Genomic DNA, 17,096 nt, shown 5'->3' with positions numbered 1-17,096 from the left:
GGGTAACCGGAAGCAGCATTGCTCTTTGTAGACCACGAGGAAGGAAATCTCTGGTGTTTTGAACTGAGAAGCGGGATTAGCAACAACTGTACCATGAATGTAACTACCATGGGGGATAGTACGGATGGAAATAGTGATAGTATGTCATGGCAGGATGTAACTAGAAAGAGGAAAGAAACTATTGGTTTGAAGGTGGGCGACATGGTCAAAAAAAAACATAGGTTACAAAGACAAGTGTGAAGGAGGAGGATTAACAAACTGAATAGAAATTGATGGTAACGTTCAAAAAAGAAGGGCCGCATTTTCACCCACTAAAACGGATGAAAGCTATTGAAAAAGAAATGGGTAAAATTAAGTTTGCAAAATATTTAAGCAACAGGAGGCTATTGATTTTTGCTGAAGATCAACTGCAAAGAGATACGTTTCTGAATGCGGAAACACTGAACAGAGAGAGGATCAATCTTCATATCCCAAGGAATGCAGCTAAGCTTAGAGGCATTATTTATGATGTACCTTTGACAATGACGATGGATGAGATAATTCAGGAAGTGAAAGGAGGAAAGGTGATGAAAGTTACAAGACTAAAAACACAAAGAAAGGGGGTGAAAACTGATAGCCTGTCAGTAGTCCTTGAGTTTGAAAATGTTATGCCCAAGAAAGAAAGAATGGGATATTTGAGGTATGATGTTAGTGAGTATATCCCAGCCCCACTGCGATGTTTCAAGTATCAAAGAATGGGACACACTGCAGGTCAATGTAAAGGAAAGCTAAGATGTGCTAGATGTGGATGGTAAATGTGGTAAAGATGCAAAAATCAGATGCCGCAACTAAGATGGTAAACACAATGCTGCTTTTGGAAGATGCCCTGTTCAAAAGCAAGCTAGATAAATACAGAAATATAAAGTAACAAATCAAGTTTATTATGATGATGCAGTCAAGGCTGAACTGATTTATGAGATGTTGAACCTTTCCAATTATGATGGACATTCTAAAGGTGATTAGCTACCTCATGGTAGTTCATATCCTCCAATGGAATGCCAGAAATGTAATGGCTATTGGGCAAGAATTCAAGAAGGCTGTAGGAGATCTGGATGATGTACCTCAAGTTATTTGTATACAAGAAATGTGGTTAAGACCTCACTTGGAATTGGTCATGCCAGCTTACAGCTCTGTTAGATGTGACAGAATTGGAACACAAGGTGGAGAATGTGTAACATTTCTTAAGGATACTTTAGCATATGGAATAGTAAATGTCCCAAATGTGTATGAATGTATTGTGATAGAAATGTGTAGTCCCAGAAGAGACATACAATTAGTAGTTTTTTTACAATCGTTGCAAGAAGTTATCAATGCAAATATTTCATGAGATCGCAGAAAGTGTTGATAGAAGAGAAATATGGAGTGGAGACTTCAATGCCCACAACCATCTATGGGGAAGCGATCACACAGATACAAATGGAGAGGTAGTTGAAGAACTGATGGAGGAGAGATCACTTGCTTTTCTTAATGATGGTAGAGGTATCAGGGTGGCTGTTACAAGAAATTCAGTTTCATGCCTAGATCTTACTTTAGTCTCTGGAAATATTAGTAAGTTTTGTGAATGGACAATAATGAATGATACTAACATAGGGAGTGATCATTTTGTGATAGTATTTTCTATACATTTTGAATTGCATGTGCAGGAAGGTTACATAATAGAGAGATGGTGTTTTCCTAAAGCTGACTGGGAAAAATTTAGAGGATGTTATATTGAGTCCATTGAAAGAATATCGATGGAGGGTGATTTAGATAGCTGTGCAGAAGCAGAGACATACATGATTATTAGTGCTTCATTAACATGTATTCCTAAGAGCACAGTGAATGGGAAAAGGAAAATTGTTCCATGGTGGAATAATGAATGTAAAAATGCTATAAAAGAAAAAAATTGTGCATTTAGAATTCAAAGAAATCATTTGAGGCAAGATAATGTGATTGACTATAAAGGGAAGAGAGCTATGGCAGGGAAAATATGGAGACAGTTCTACTCCATTGGCAGAGAAATATAATTGAATGACATTTGGTCAATGATTAAAAAGATGAGTGTGAAATGAAAATCTGTTAAAATTCTGATTGATGGAGAATATCTGGCATTTAAGGATAAGGAAATAAGGAGAAAGCTGATCTTCTGGGCAAGAAGTTTGCAAGTGTACTGTACATAGTGGAAGTAATTTAGATTAAATACATAAACAATGAATATATTACATTATAAGAACATTTACTGATGTATTAAAGAAAAAGGATAGTGATGGATCATCATTTGACATGGACTTCACATGTTGAAAATGGCCTTAAGAGAAAAGTGGTTACGGCTCCAGGGCAAGACCAACTATGCTATGCTCAGACAAATACCAGATGAAGTCTTGAAAATTGTATTTAGCTTGTTCAATAACATATGGAGAGAAAGTGTATTGCCTGGCAGTTGGAAAAGTGCTCTGATACTACCTTTTAGTAAGCCTGGCAATGACCAGATAATGCAGGAAACTACAGGCCTATGGTGTTAACATCTCACTTGTGTAAATGGATGGAAAGGTAATTCCTTGTAGATTGTCATACTATTTAGAACAAAGAGGATTGCTTAGCGCATGTCAAAATGGACTGGCCATCGGGAGAACCGAGCTGGGTGGTGGGTCGGCCGCAAAATGTGCCAAATGGGCCGTGATAAGCTACAATTATTTGCAGTGTTATGCAGAACTGTACCCCCCCAATATACATTAAAAATATATATTAGGCTACAGCAAGCAAATATGCATAACATTTTAACAAATTTTATTTGCATAACAGCAAATTAAATATGTAGTAAGCTAATGCAGCAAAATAAAAAATTAATAAAATGGAACCGTTTGGACCTGCAGACGCATTAAAATTAAATCCAGTGGAGAGTCTTCTTCACAAGCTCAAGGAACAATGATGAAAATATTTTCAGTCATCTCTATGCTGGATCGTTTTGAGTTTGATTGGATGCTTAGCCTATTGTTTTAAATGTGAATGGATGCAAGGAATGGAATGTTGCAAATGCAACTATAATCTAATAAATATGTATTAATGTAAGAATTGCACTACGTTATTTTATGTTTGATTTCAAATGTTAAATTCTTTCAGAAATAAAGTCAACACACATAGTGATTCAAGTGATTTACATTTTAAGATGAATTTGGCCACGGCCACATCTAGAGTCAGCTTTGGCTTCCCGCTAGTAATTAAAGTTTGTAAATGAGGTGGGGGAACGCCTTGCACAAGCTCTACCTATGGCTTTACTGCTTCCAGCTGCTCATTCAAACAAATAAGGGATATAAAATATGCACTCCTACAGTAATCTACTATGTATTACAATATAAACAATTAAAAGTAAACATTGTCATAATTCATTAACACTTAGTGATCGCTTGTCATACATTTTCAATATAGCTTAATGGTTGTAAATTGCTCTGCAACAGCTGAAAACTCTCACAAGCAAGGACGTAGATTTGGCTTTAACTTTGAGGGGCATGCAACGTGAAGCATTTACATGTTTCCATTGATCATGGTATAAATATTAGGGGGGCTGTACTTGCTTGTTTTGATTACTGGGGGGATTACCTCCCCCATCCCCCCTGGAATCTACACCCCTGCTCACAAGCCCCCGCTACAACAGTGCCAAGTTTTCCCTCTGAGAGATGCAGCACATGTATTTATTTAATTAAATCTTATTCTTTTGAAGTTTGATAATCACATTAGGTTATATCACGATTCTGAATATTCTCCATTCTACTTCCAACAATGTTGAAAAACAAAACATAGTGGTTCTGAATTCCATAAAAAGTGTCATTTTTATCCAATTTCATAAAATACATGTATATCAGCGTAATGAAATACAATGCACAAAGAACAATTTCATGACAAAGCTATACTATATTTTAGATGATGGGGTGGTCATTAATATAGGGGATTCAGGGAATATATAGGGAAATATTAGGAAAGACAGTTGTTTACTTTCTATTGTATGTCCTTGATTATTAAGATAGAGACTGTCTCTATACATTAATGGGCAAACATTACCAAAACCTGCATCTTATTTTGGATTAATATGTCAGTGCAACCACACCTTATGAATGTGTTAATATAAGTCAGGCATGGAAAAGGAACTGAACTTAATATATATATATATATATATATATATATATATATATATATATATATATACCTTTACATATTTTAAAGACCATTTCCATGGGAACCCTGATAAATAAATGTCAGATGAAGATCACAGCAAGTATACGTATTTAAAAGTGGTAAATTATAGAAGACAGTTACTTAATACTTTCTATGCCCTTAATAAATAAGATAGTGACTGTCTTGAGTCCACTGATGGGTAAACAAAGCATTTTAAATGTGAGTCCTGTAATTACATGTTTCAAAAAGCAAGTGGAAAAAAATTGTACAACACCTAATAATTAAACAACACAGAACTCTTTTAGATGTGGTATCTCATAGCATTTGCCCTCTATACCTGTAGCTCATTCATGCGATTCATGTAACCTTTAAAGATCAGTCTACACAACATCCTAAAGTTTGAGATCTCTGGAAGGTCAGCCAGTCTTGACAGTCACTGTCCTGGACAGTGACAGCAGTTGCTGCAGTAGCAGCAGAATTACCCACTGTCCCTCTCCTGAGGTCCACAGCTGCTGCAGTGGGCCGTAGGAAATCAACTACAACTCATTCTGCAGAGCTCACTGCAAGACGAACAGCCAACATGGAGGCAGGCAGAATAATGTGAGAACCCGATCCTGTTTCATATGGGAGGGAGAGGGACGTGGAGCAATTTAATCTTGTGTGTGGATGTTTTATTAAAGGAACACACTGTTATGATGCCCATAGGTACGGTAATGATTTGTGTTAACAGGAGTGGCAGAATTTCCTGCATGCTTTCAACTTCTAAGACAAACGCTGTCACTTTTGGCTAAATCTTGCAGCACACCATGTATTACATGCACCACTCTTCCAGTTCAAATGGAGCATGCTGAACAAATAATAACACTTGAACGGCACATACCTGTGTTTTCTATGGCCGTCATCCCTAAGAGAAATCTGAAAGTTTTTAATACTCTCAAAAACTAAATATAATAATAAATAAAAAAAGGTTTCATGTACAGAAAGAAACATATTTAGAAACTTAAGCAACACAATTAAGTGAATATTATTGCATAAGACAACAAAATATGCAACCAGTGGCATTTATAGATAGCATTTAAATATAGCTCAAGTGTAAAAAGTACAGTTGGTTCTGAGAAAAGTTTTCCACGGGCTGGATTTTATTTCTCAAATGTATAAGAAGTCTATCCAGAATGTGTAAACATCAAAGAATGATTCAATCACCTCAGCTGTTTTTCAATCTTTTGTGGTTCTGTTTGCATCATATAAAAAAAAAAAGAAAAAGTGTTCTTTCTGCAGGTCTTCAATCCTTAATCTTATCGATATGTTTGATAGAGCCAACCGGGTCTGTTTTGAAGATCATGAAGTGCCCTTGAACCTGAGCGGCGCTGAGCTCTGGGTGTGCTGCCAGTGCTCGCTCGGCGAATAGCTCGGCTTCAGCCACGGTCTCCTGAGGATAAAACCTCTGGAACATTTGATACAGCTGCCAATGAGAGCAGTGGCCCACGTACTGCTTCAGATCAACACGACCAGGCCTGACAAGAGCGGGGTCCAGTCTTCAGCACAAAGAGGAGAAAAAAGGTAAAAAAACAAAAGGAGAAAACGATACAGAGTTATTCAGAAGGAGATTTATTTTGTTGTTATTATTTTTAAAACAACACAATACTAATGTTTTAACTTAGGAAGTGTTCAGAAAACAATATTTGGTGGAATAACCCTGATTTTCAAATCACAGCTTTCTTGCATCTTGCAATGCTCTCTACCAGTCTTTCACATCGCTGTTGGGTGACTTTATACCTCTCCTGGCGCAAAAATTCAAGCAGCTCGTCTTTGTTTGACGGCTTGTGTATTTCTCAACCTTTCTCTTGTTTTTTACAAGACAATAGAAATGACTACTGCTGTATAACACATTGATTTTCAATATATATTTTAGATTTAATTAGCATGTACACGTACATATCATGCAAGCTATTTTTTACTCAAGGTGGCGCTGTTGTTTCAGTGATTGATTTATTTTTGACATTGCTATTTGATGAAGCAGCAATGTGGATGTAAACTCTAGCAAGTGTAACACTTGAACAGTAGGATTTGGCTACAGTCATTTGGGCTGAAATTATACAGTATATGTTGTGTGCTAATTTTGACTCAAAAGGTGCTTGAGAAAATACATCTGTGTATCTTCGGTGTAGCTTTTAACTTATTTTCAATATGTGTAGCTTTTGTGTAGCTTATGTGTTATGTGTAGCTCAATATGTGTTTGATAGACAGTTGTGTCTCACTTAGGATTACTTCAAGTAATGAATACTTTGCTATATTTGTTACATCATCTCTTTGATATATGAAAAACAAAACATTAAAATATAACAGAATATACTCTATTATTCTCTAACTGTCTTATTTTGTTATATTATTTTTTTTACATCTAACAATATCTGGGTATTTTGTAGATCCATTTGTGATATGTGCCAGGTTGCTTAAGGCCCGAGGTATGGCATAATGTTTGGCAAAACACAAAAAAATGCATTTAAGGATTACCAAGACTATTGGAAGAGTTAGCTCTGAAGCAAGGGGGAGCTTCAGACAGCCAAGCAGTTATCGGACGATTTTAAATATCTCAAAATGGCCAAATATAAGCCAATTGGGCGACATATCACAGGTTTTTTTTCTTGACCGTAAGAACACCGACTGCCGTGAAATACACTTTAATGCTATTAATCTTGATATTTTTTGTTGTTCCCATTGTGGTTAAAGAGGTGAATGAGCAGACGAAATTTGAAATTTGGAACAAATGTAACTGAGCTGTACCTTTCAATGTAATTAGTAGTCATAAAAACAATTCGGGCCTCTGAAGATGCCACTCCATCCAGTGCATTCAGAAGACCACTGAAGGTCAGTCTTCCCATGCCCTGATAGGCCAGCATATCTGTGAGAAAACACGTTAAGTTAGAGCATTGTTGTATATGATGAGAGCACTTCTTCTAGATGCATATCAATGACGAAATGCAAATAAATCTTAATGGTCGTAAAAATAGGCTTCATTATCTTTTAATTTAGAGGTGAAATATGACCACAATTTGGTCTTTACAGGTTTCATGAGATTCGTCCATCTATGAGACATTCGGCTTCAACAATTCATGAATTAATTCACGTATAATGAGTTTACATAGTGAAAGAGTTTCAAAAACACAACTGTGTGTGTTATTTATCTGTAGCAGGAACATACTCTCTGTGGGCATCAGCTCACGGCTGACAAAGGCTGCATCCACGTCCTCCAGCAGGATGATGCTTTGCTGTGGAGCGACGCTCAGCAGGTGGTTGAGACGATCATCAGACAGACTGCGGTCACTGAGACTCATCAGACAGATGCTGTAGCCCAGCTCGCCTGCCAGCGCAGTTCTGTGAAAAGTAAGCAACTCATTGTGTTTAGTGTTTAGCTCATCACTTTATTGCAACCATACTGTACCAGTAATTCCAATACTTTACTAGTCATTTGTGATTACTTGATAAAGATATTTTTAGATATTGCTGTATTGGATTGCCATTGGTGTGTCAAGCAATTCATCGATTAAGACAATTCTATCAAATAATATCCAAATTTTTTAATTTGGCTCACAGGGTGAATTTTTCAAGCCACTAAATTATTTTAGTGCAGAGTGTAAATAGAAATATATGTATTTTAATATAGTATACTATATGAAATACTCTTCCAGGCCTGGAAATTACTTGATATTTCCAGGTTTTCCATTACCCTGGTAACCCTGACTTTGAAACTACTGTATATGACTCTATATGACTGAACTATACATTCATATCACTGTATCTGTAATACATTGAACTGTAAACAAAGTAACTGTGCTTACATAAAGCTGCTCTTCCCACAGCCTGGGGGTCCATACAGCAGATAACCCCTCCTATATGGAATTCCTGATAAAAAATATATGAAACAATAAAACTTAATTAGTAATTATTTCAAATATATATATATATATACACACACTGATCAGCCACAACATTAAAACCACATGCCTAATATTGTGTAGGTCCCCCTCGTGCCGCCAAAACAGCACCAACCTGCATCTCAGAATATAATTCTGAGATGATATTCTTCTCACCACAATTGTACAGAACGGAGTAACCATAGACTTTGTCAGTTCTAACCAGTTTGGCGATTCTCTGTTGACCTCACTCATGAACAATGTGATTCTGTCTGCAGAACGGTCACTCTCTGGATGCTTTTGGCACCATTCTGAGTAACTTCTAGACTGTTATGTGTGAAAATCCCAGGAGATCAGCAGTAACAGAAATACTCAAACCAGCCTGTCTGGCACCAACAATTATCTAATCAGCCAGTCGTGTGGCAGCAGTGCATAACATCATGCAGATACTGGTCAGATGCTTCAGTTAATGTTCACATCAACCATCAGAATGGAGAAAAATGTGATCTCAGTGATTTGGACCGTGGCATGACTTTGGTGAATGAATGCATGAATGTTCTCATAATACCGCAAGCCTTCCTTATCACTTGCTGCTCATAGAATTGAGTTAGACTACACAGAGGCACACCAGTCATTTTTTAAGAGGTCTTAACTATGGCTTTTATTTTACTTTTATTTAAGTCCTCGTAGTGGTGGGATAGAGATAGACCTTTGAGCACTAAATGAAGTTAATTGCCTTAGAACATAATGTTCTATGATGTGCCTTGTTAAAGAGACTCAGTATTCTGCTAAAATTTTAACTTATTATCAAAAATTTTCCCAAGATACTTATACTCCTCCACCCATACACTGTGAATATTCACTGGTTGTAGCTCGGGAGCCTTTTTTCTAAAGTCAACCAGCATGTACTTTGCCTTTCACACATTCAGTTCCAGCTTCACTCTGTCACACCAGGTGATAAACTTGTAATGCAGGGCTATCGTTCTGCTCTGAGTTTGAAAGCAGGTAGAGGAGAACTGAATCATCAGCATACAGTATTTTATAACACAGTTGGCATGAGAATTTTGGCTGTTATTGTATGGAGAATAAAAATTGCAGAAAATACAAATTTTTAAGTTGATCCGTTACAAGCATATAATGTATCCAATAGTACTGCATTTGCCTTTACCCCTTGCTGCCTACCTTTTAAAAAGTCAAAAATCCATAAAACAAGCCTATGACTTACAATGAACTCACTGATAGTCCAGGTAAACATTCTACCAAAAATCTTCCTTTTATGTTCCATGGAAGCAAGTAAGTCATATGTGTTTGAAACATAATAATAAAAAGGATTTCTGTTAGAAAATCTAAACTGGAGATTATCTTTTGACTGTTAAGTTATCCTGTAATAATTCACCTCTGTCAGTGTACCACTTGGGATTGCCGATAAACTCCTTCACATCATCAACAATCCTCTCTGCCACTCCATTCTCCAGAACTACTGATGACAGGGGCCGTCGTCGCCTAGGAAACCCAAAAGGCCTCCACTCTGCTCCAAGGGCAGTGTACATCACAGTCCGACCCTCTTCCTGTTTTAAAGCAAGTTCACGAGCTGCACAAACAAAGAATAACTCCTTTACTGGCTGCAACAAATTTTTACACAATGTTTATACTGCAATCTATAGCAGTATAGATTGCATTTTAAATTAATTTATCGAAAATTTTATTTTAAATGAATACAATGTTTCGATGTTTTTCAATTAAATGAATGTTCACCCAAAAATGACAAATTCTCTCATCATTTATTCACCCTCACACCACCCCAGAAGTGTATGACTTTCTTCAGCAGAACACAAATTATCCATATCTTCATCAGCGATATGATAGAGAAACAAAGAGCGTGGGTGAGAAACAGATCGATATTCAAGTCCTTTTTTTCTCTCTATAAATCATCACTTTAACTTTCTTTTTGGCAATTCGCTTTCTTCATGCATATTGCCTCCTACTGGGCAGGGAGGAGAATTTATAGTAAAAGGACATAAATATTGATCTGTTTGTCACCCACACTTATTATATCGCTTCTAAAGACATGGATTTAACCACTGGATTTGTTTAGGTTACGTTTATGCTGCCTTTATGGGTTTTTTGGAACTTTGCATTGAATGGACCTTTGTGTTCTGCAGAAGATTTAAAGTCACACACATCTGGGATGGTATATGGGGGAGAAAATGTTGAGAGAATTTTCATTTTTGGGTGAACTATTACTTTAAAACTAATAATAAAGATTCCATCCTTTTTTCTTTATGTTGTATGCAGGACACATTAAAATGGAAACTTTTGCATCATGCCCTCATCATTTATTTTTGCTGCTTTTCAAATGCCTTCAAGTGCCCGTAGTTGAAGAATCACCCAGAAACCTAGCTATGTTTGGCACCAGTCCATTTACTTCCTCATACCTTCTTGGAGTATGTTGAAGAATATCTGCCTGTCTCTACCCAGAGCAGTGAAGGTGACAGACTCCCATGGAGTTCCAGTGTTCAGGTCCACCATCTGCTTCTCTCTTGTTCTCTCCACTCTGATCCACTTCCTTCCATACCTGAAAACACACAGCCTCAATTAGAGATACAGATAAGTGGATGTACTTTATTGATCCCTGATAATGGGAAGCTCAAATCAGCAGCACATTAAATGTAAACTGTTGAAAGCAACATTACTATACACACACCTAAAGTTTAACTCAATAATTTATAATATAATAAATGGAGATTGCGGATTAGGACCACAGCCAGAAGGTAACATGAAGGTAAATTATTACATTTTGAATCAATACCATATACAACAGCTATAAATACTGTAACATACATTGAGATCACAGAGATAACACATTGTATATGCTTCTATTTAGCATTTTTCTAATTAAATACACATTTGTTTCTATCACCATTTTCATTACCAACATAACAATTTGAATGAACTGCAAAATTAAAATAATTTTCAGTATTTGGTATGCACCTCTTTTACTTTGTTTAAAAGAATAGTTCACCCAAAAATTAAAACTCTCTCATCATTTACTCACCCTCATGCCATCCCAGATGTGCATGACTTTCTTTCTTCTGCAAAACAAAAACAAAGATTTTTAGAAGACTATTTCAACTCTGTAGGTCCATAGACTGCTAGTGAATGGTGACCAAAAATGTGAAGCTCTAAAAAGCACACACAGGCAGCATGACGGTATTCTGTACTATTCCAGTGGTTTAATCCAGGTCTTCTGAAGTAATCCAATCGGTTTTGGTGAAAACAGACCAAAATCGCAACTCCTTTTTCACTGTACCAGCAGCCATATCACCCTGTAGCTCAAGACTGGTTGCCTATTGAAACTAAGCAGTGCTGAGCCTGGTCAGTACCTGGATGGGAGACCTCCTGGGAAAACTAAGGTTGCTGCTGGAATAGGTATTAGGGAGTCCAGCAGGGGGTGCTCACCCTGTGGACTGTATAGATCCTAATGCCCCAGTATAATGATGGGAACACTGTACTGTACTGTACTGTACAAAAGGTGCTGTCCTTTGGATGAGATGTTAAACTGAGGTCCTGACTCTCTGTAGTCAATAAATCCCAGGAAACTTCTTGAAAAGAGGTCTTCTTGTCCTGGCCAAATTCCCATTGGCCCTTCTCAATCAATCATGGATTCAAAATAATCCCCAGCCATTAATTAGCCCCATCACTCCACTCCACCAATAGCTGGTGAATCATCTAGGTGGATGTGCACACTGGTGGTAGTTGAGGAGAGTCCCTGTTCACTGTGTAAAGTGCTTTGAATGTAGTGTCAGAAAAAGTGCTAAAAAAAATGTATGTTCTGTACATTTTGCCACTGCAGTCTCTAGGCTAAAAAGATTTCAAACTCAATTACACTTAGTGCTTGATGCATGCACAGAACGCTACATGGTGCTAGGAAGAGAAATCATGATTGGCAAAGAGACTCCTGATGTCAAGGTTTATAGAGAAAAAGGAGTTCTATTTTGGTCTCTTCTCGCCCAAAACTGCTTAGATCGCTTCATAATACATGGATTAAACCAATGAAGTCTTATAGATTACTTTTATGCTCCCTTTAATGGCTTTTTGAAACTTTTGAAAGTTTCATTCTTTTACATTGCATTCAACTACAGAGCTAAGACTAAAAATCTTTGTTTGTGCTGTGCAGAAGAATCTGGGATGGCATGAGGTTGAGTAAATGAGAGAAATTTCATTTTTGGGTGAACTATTCCTTCTATGACAGCAAGCATTCGAGCTGGCATTGACTCCACAATTGTGTGCAAAATTTTATTATACATGTTCTCAAAGCATGATATGAGAATGTACCAAAGCATTTTATGTTCTTCAATGGAAGCAAGGAAATATTTAGCAAAAGATGTAAACATGGTCAATATCACAAATTTGCTTGCATTTGACATAGGAATAGACCAAAATCTTAAATATCTCTTCTTCATTTCATGCAATAACAATTCTTTATTATAAAGTTTGCAGAAATCTAATTTCCAGGTTTAAATTAGATTATGAACCTCAGATTTTCAATGTAGTCTCAGACTTTTTGACCCCACTTTACTTGATAACATTGTGAAACTGATGCTCTCTCTACATAACATGTCTTCTTACCAAATTATGTGGTTGCCCGGACTGGGATGGAAGTCGAACTGTGTATGGACTCGCCCACTTTCATGCTGCATATAGGAGGTCTGAACACTCAGATGCTGTGTGTGTTTGGCGTGTTTAGTAATCCAGTTTAAAAGCCAGTGGTAACTTTTATCTCTGCTAGGGACCTCCAGTGTGATCATGTAATTTCTTCTGAAGAAGATCATGCCAACCTGTGCCCCCTTTCGGGCAACTGCAATTGCTGTGCCAATGCCAACAAGCCCAAAGCCTGCCCCAAAGTAAGGGTTGTCTTTCAAGGCGCCAATGAAATCTGACAGGGTCATGATGAAGGTCTTTTCAGGTTCTCCTAAGCAATCAGAGAGAATTTTGCTGTCCCCTCCTTTACAGCAAATGGGAGGAAAACATTTTAATGTGGTACTATAATACTGTAAGAAGAACCTTGAGACATGAAATACACCATATGTATGCGCAAACAATCACTGGTCAGTTACTCCACATTTATTCTTTATGAAATCAATTCAAAAGTAACTATACTTACGGTTGTGCAAAGATCATTACACGGTACTTTTCATACATCTTTGACTCTGTTAATTTAAAAGAAACTAAAAAGAAAAGGATTAGTTCTGCTTAGACAGCACCGAAGAGCGCTCTCTCGCTCTCATTGGACAAATCACATGGCGACCTCTGTGTTGCTTCCGGTGTTCCGGGAAATGTTCCCGTCTGAAATGTGTTTCACTTTAATAGTTCCGCTGTGATTGAAATGACGCAGTCGTGCACAGGGTTGGGAGGGTTACTTTTAAAATGTATTCCACTACAGATAACATGCTGTAAAATGTAATTTGTAACGTATTCCGTTAGATTACACAAGGTCTATAACGTAGCCTATTATAAATACATTGGATTACTTCTTTAGCACTGGTAGACTTTTTTCACTTGTTTTGACTATAATAACTCTGCCAGTACAGTAAGACAAAATGCAAATGTTAAAAATGTATTATCTTAAAAACCTAAATATCTTATGCAGTGTTGTTTCTATAACAAGATTAATCAAAATTGATCTTGTTTTAAGGATTTTAAGATATTTTTACAGGAAAACAATAAAACAATTATTATCAAGAATACGATTTTTGCCCTAAGATCAAAGGTCATACTAGAAAAAAAGAAATTATGATCTAACATGAATTTTCTCCTGGAACCTCGCATTGTTTTTTGTGTATCAGAGTAAAAACAACATCAATTTAATCCCGATTTAATTAGATTCATATTTTGTGAATCTATTCGAATTCATTTCAGTTATAATGTTTATTTTGCTGATATGGAAAAAAAATCTCATTTGGTACATTACGAAAACATTGATAAAAAAAAATAATAAAAAAAAAGAGACCAAATGATGCAGTTAATTTGCTATATTTTTAACCAAAGCTGAAGTAAACTTTAAAGTAAAAGATCAATCTTGGAATTTTAAGAATCTACACTGGCAGCCAAAAGTTTGGAATAATGTACAGATTTTGCAGTTTCGGAAGTTAATTGGTACTTTAATTCAATGTATATTTTGCGATAATGACCTGCTAACAGTACATTTTATTTTCTGAATTCATTTTTCTTACAGCTTTGTCAGTTTGCAGATTATAAAAACTGGATTGTTTGCTTCCTATTAAAGCTTTGTCTCAGAAGTGGTTAGATATGCAAATGTTACCTAGAAGTAAGAAAAAAGTAGCCAAAAGATTGAAAGCATCAGTAAAAAAGGGGAAAAAATCAACCACCATTAGCCAAAAAAAGGTGTACAGCAAAAGGTAGATACAAACCATGGATGTGTGTATGTGAATACCCTTTGATTTGAAGAGTAGTGTTATGATTTGAATAATTGTAATCCCTAATGTAATCTGATTTATTCTGTCTGTTTCCATTAAGTGGAATACGTTGCAGAATGCACCGAACACAATGTCCGCAGGCATATCTGCTCAGAATGTAGATGCTGCTTTAAAACTCACTCCCATCTGGTGGAGCACATGCGCCTTCATTTTCCTGACCACAGTTTGCAGTGCCCCACATGCAAACACTACCAGCAAGAGTAAGCTACAGTACACATCCACATGCTGAGAGTAACTGGACAGAAACTCAATCAATGTCATCTGTGTGAGAACGGAGCTATGGAACGCAACTCTTTTCGACAACACCTCGCCACCATGCTTGTCCACAATGCTGAGCTGTTTACATGTCAAAAGACATTCAGTCAGAGTCAGGCTTTAAAGATCCATATGAAGTCACACAATAAGACACAAGATGGGCAGCTATTGCCCTGCTTCCATAAGGGCTGCTCATATCAGTATACAGAAAAGAAGAAGCTTCAAAAGCAGATGTTAGATGAGCATCAAATTCAGGCCATTGAGTGCCGTCTTCATGCCAGCAGCATCTTCTTTGGGAGTCGAGAAGAGATGGAGAAACATTTCAGCACGCATCAGGCTTATCATTGCCCACACTGTGCCTTCTCCTGCTCAAATAAGAGCCGTTTCCAGCAACACAAAAGACATAGGGCATCCAGGCAAACAAGAGCTGAACTGTAGCTTCTGTCCTTTCACCACCCTCAACCCCTCAAATGTCGGCCACTTTCATGCCAATAAGAAAACACACTACTGTCTGCAGTGCAGCTTTGTGACCACTCACAAAAGAGTCTTAAAAAGACAAATGCTAATGCATATGGGTGAGATACAATATTTAGTTTTTTCCAAATAAGTGTATAAATTCACCCAAAAATGAAAATTCTGCTAACATTTACTCAGCTGTGAGCTCTGTGGCCAAACTTTTGGCACCACATCCACACTACTATCATCAATGCATCCATAACAAACAGGCAACTCACTTTTTTTGTCTTTGTGATTACAGGGCATATAATCTCAATGACATCAGCCACCACAACTTGAGCTGCCACACTTGTGAGCTAAACCACCATTGCTGCCAATGTAGTGAAACGTTTTAGCACTTATAGTGCCCTCAAGCAACACTGCAACCAAGTACTTTCAGATGCCAACAGCCTGTCCTGCGGTCACGGCAGCTTCACCTGCAACTGTCAAGCTGCTCTCAAAGCTCATCTGCAATGTGAACACTCTGAAATCAGGAGTGGTGCTACTCTGAAACTCAAGATGGTCCAGAAAAACAAATCAAGATCTCCCACCAGTGTTTGATTTGCTCCTTCAGCACCTATAAAAAGCGTATTCTGGTCCAGCACGTTAAATGAGCATGAAGATGGGCCAGCCTCAGATAAAACTCTGAAGTGTGATGTCTTTGGTTTCTCTTGCACCCACCAAGTGATGTTTGACCAGCATGAGCAATCACGTGGAGGAACCTGACACTTTAAGTGCACTGAATGTGAGTTTTCCAATCGGAATAAGCAGAAGATCGGCTGGCACATTCAAATACATACAGGAGAGAAACCTTACTGCTGTGAAAAGGGCAGCTATGCCTGTGCTGATCCCTCAAGACTGAAGGTATGAACCACCAGTAGGCACAATTGTAATTCAAACATAGTGATGGAAGATTGGTGTGTTTAGATAACTTCAGCAGAAATTAATATTGTTTTGATTTTGTTTTATACATACAAAACATGTTGATGTTCCCAATTTAAAACAGCTTCTCTTATTTTAGTATCATTTGAGGATTCTCATTGCTGAACGCAAAAATCTCTGCCCAGAGTGTGGCTATAAATGCAAATGTGTCAAGCAGATGAAATATCACATGACAAAACATACAGGTATGGATCATACTCTGTAGAATAACAGTGAATGTTCATTACTCTGACAGTAACCTTCCTGCACTGATGTGTTTATCCCCTGTGCTCCAACAGGGGCCAAACTGTATTCATGCGAGTACCGCAACAACCGTGCCAACACCAAGCCCATCCACCGGGAGACATGCCACAAAGACGTGCGTTCCTTAATCAGCGGGATGTGTGGCAATGCTTTCAAGACACGCTTCCTGCTCAAGACTCATCAGAGAAAGCACAGCGAGGAGCGGCCTTACGTGTTCTCAGTATGCCAAAGGGGATTTCACTGGCCTGCAGGTCTTCGCCATCATTACCTGTCCCACACTAATCAGCTGCCATTTCACTGCCTCCACTGTGCAAGGCCAAACAGAAATTTCAGGTTGTGAAACACCTTCAAAGGCACCACCCTGACTTGCCCATGCAAAATGGTGTGGGTAAGTACCAAGAGTCCTCTAGCTTAGTAACACAGATGGCCTGGACTTGAGAAAAAGACGAGAGTCAAGAGAACGGATAAACTGCTTTAGAAGATATGTAAAAAGCAGCAGATATGTAGCCTTGTACTTTGTCTGTCTTTATGTATGTATGTATGTATGTAGATTCAACAGTTT

The 17,096-nt window shown here is 37.6% G+C and overlaps 1 protein-coding gene and 1 pseudogene across 1 annotated transcript; one reads left to right on the top strand and one right to left on the bottom strand.

Annotated features, from left to right (window-relative positions):
- Positions 1–4,242: 4,242 nt before the first annotated feature.
- Positions 4,243–13,421, bottom strand: LOC127658545 (mitochondrial chaperone BCS1-like). The gene is made up of 8 exons (XM_052147892.1): positions 13,267–13,421; positions 12,732–13,107; positions 10,538–10,677; positions 9,499–9,693; positions 8,028–8,091; positions 7,391–7,563; positions 6,973–7,090; positions 4,243–5,723 (listed from the first exon to the last, which is right to left on the bottom strand). The coding sequence occupies exons 2-8, from the start codon at positions 13,049–13,051 to the stop codon at positions 5,471–5,473; spliced, it is 1,263 nt and encodes a 420-aa protein (XP_052003852.1). The 5' UTR covers positions 13,052–13,107; positions 13,267–13,421; the 3' UTR covers positions 4,243–5,470.
- A 1,113-nt stretch (positions 13,422–14,534) lies between these two features.
- LOC127658830 (zinc finger protein 142-like) lies at positions 14,535–17,023 on the top strand (annotated as a pseudogene).
- Positions 17,024–17,096: the final 73 nt, after the last annotated feature.

The sequence above is a fragment of the Xyrauchen texanus genome, chromosome 18 (assembly GCF_025860055.1).
Source record: "Xyrauchen texanus isolate HMW12.3.18 chromosome 18, RBS_HiC_50CHRs, whole genome shotgun sequence".
Classification (NCBI taxonomy): domain Eukaryota; kingdom Metazoa; phylum Chordata; class Actinopteri; order Cypriniformes; family Catostomidae; genus Xyrauchen; species Xyrauchen texanus.
Note: the sequence above shows the minus strand (reverse complement) of the source record. Positions and strands in the feature narration are given on the sequence as shown.

Excerpts from the sequence above, each read along its gene's own strand:
- LOC127658545 (XM_052147892.1), bottom strand. The coding sequence starts at position 13,051 with ATGACCCTGTCAGATTTCATTGGCGCCTTGAAAGACAACCCTTACTTT. Across the intron at positions 10,678-12,731 it reads CCGGGCAACCACATAATTTG|GTATGGAAGGAAGTGGATCA; the intron begins GTAAGAAGACAT and ends GTGTGTTTTCAG. Across the intron at positions 5,724-6,972 it reads ACTACTAATTACATTGAAAG|ACTGGACCCCGCTCTTGTCA; the intron begins GTACAGCTCAGT and ends TTTGTGCTGAAG.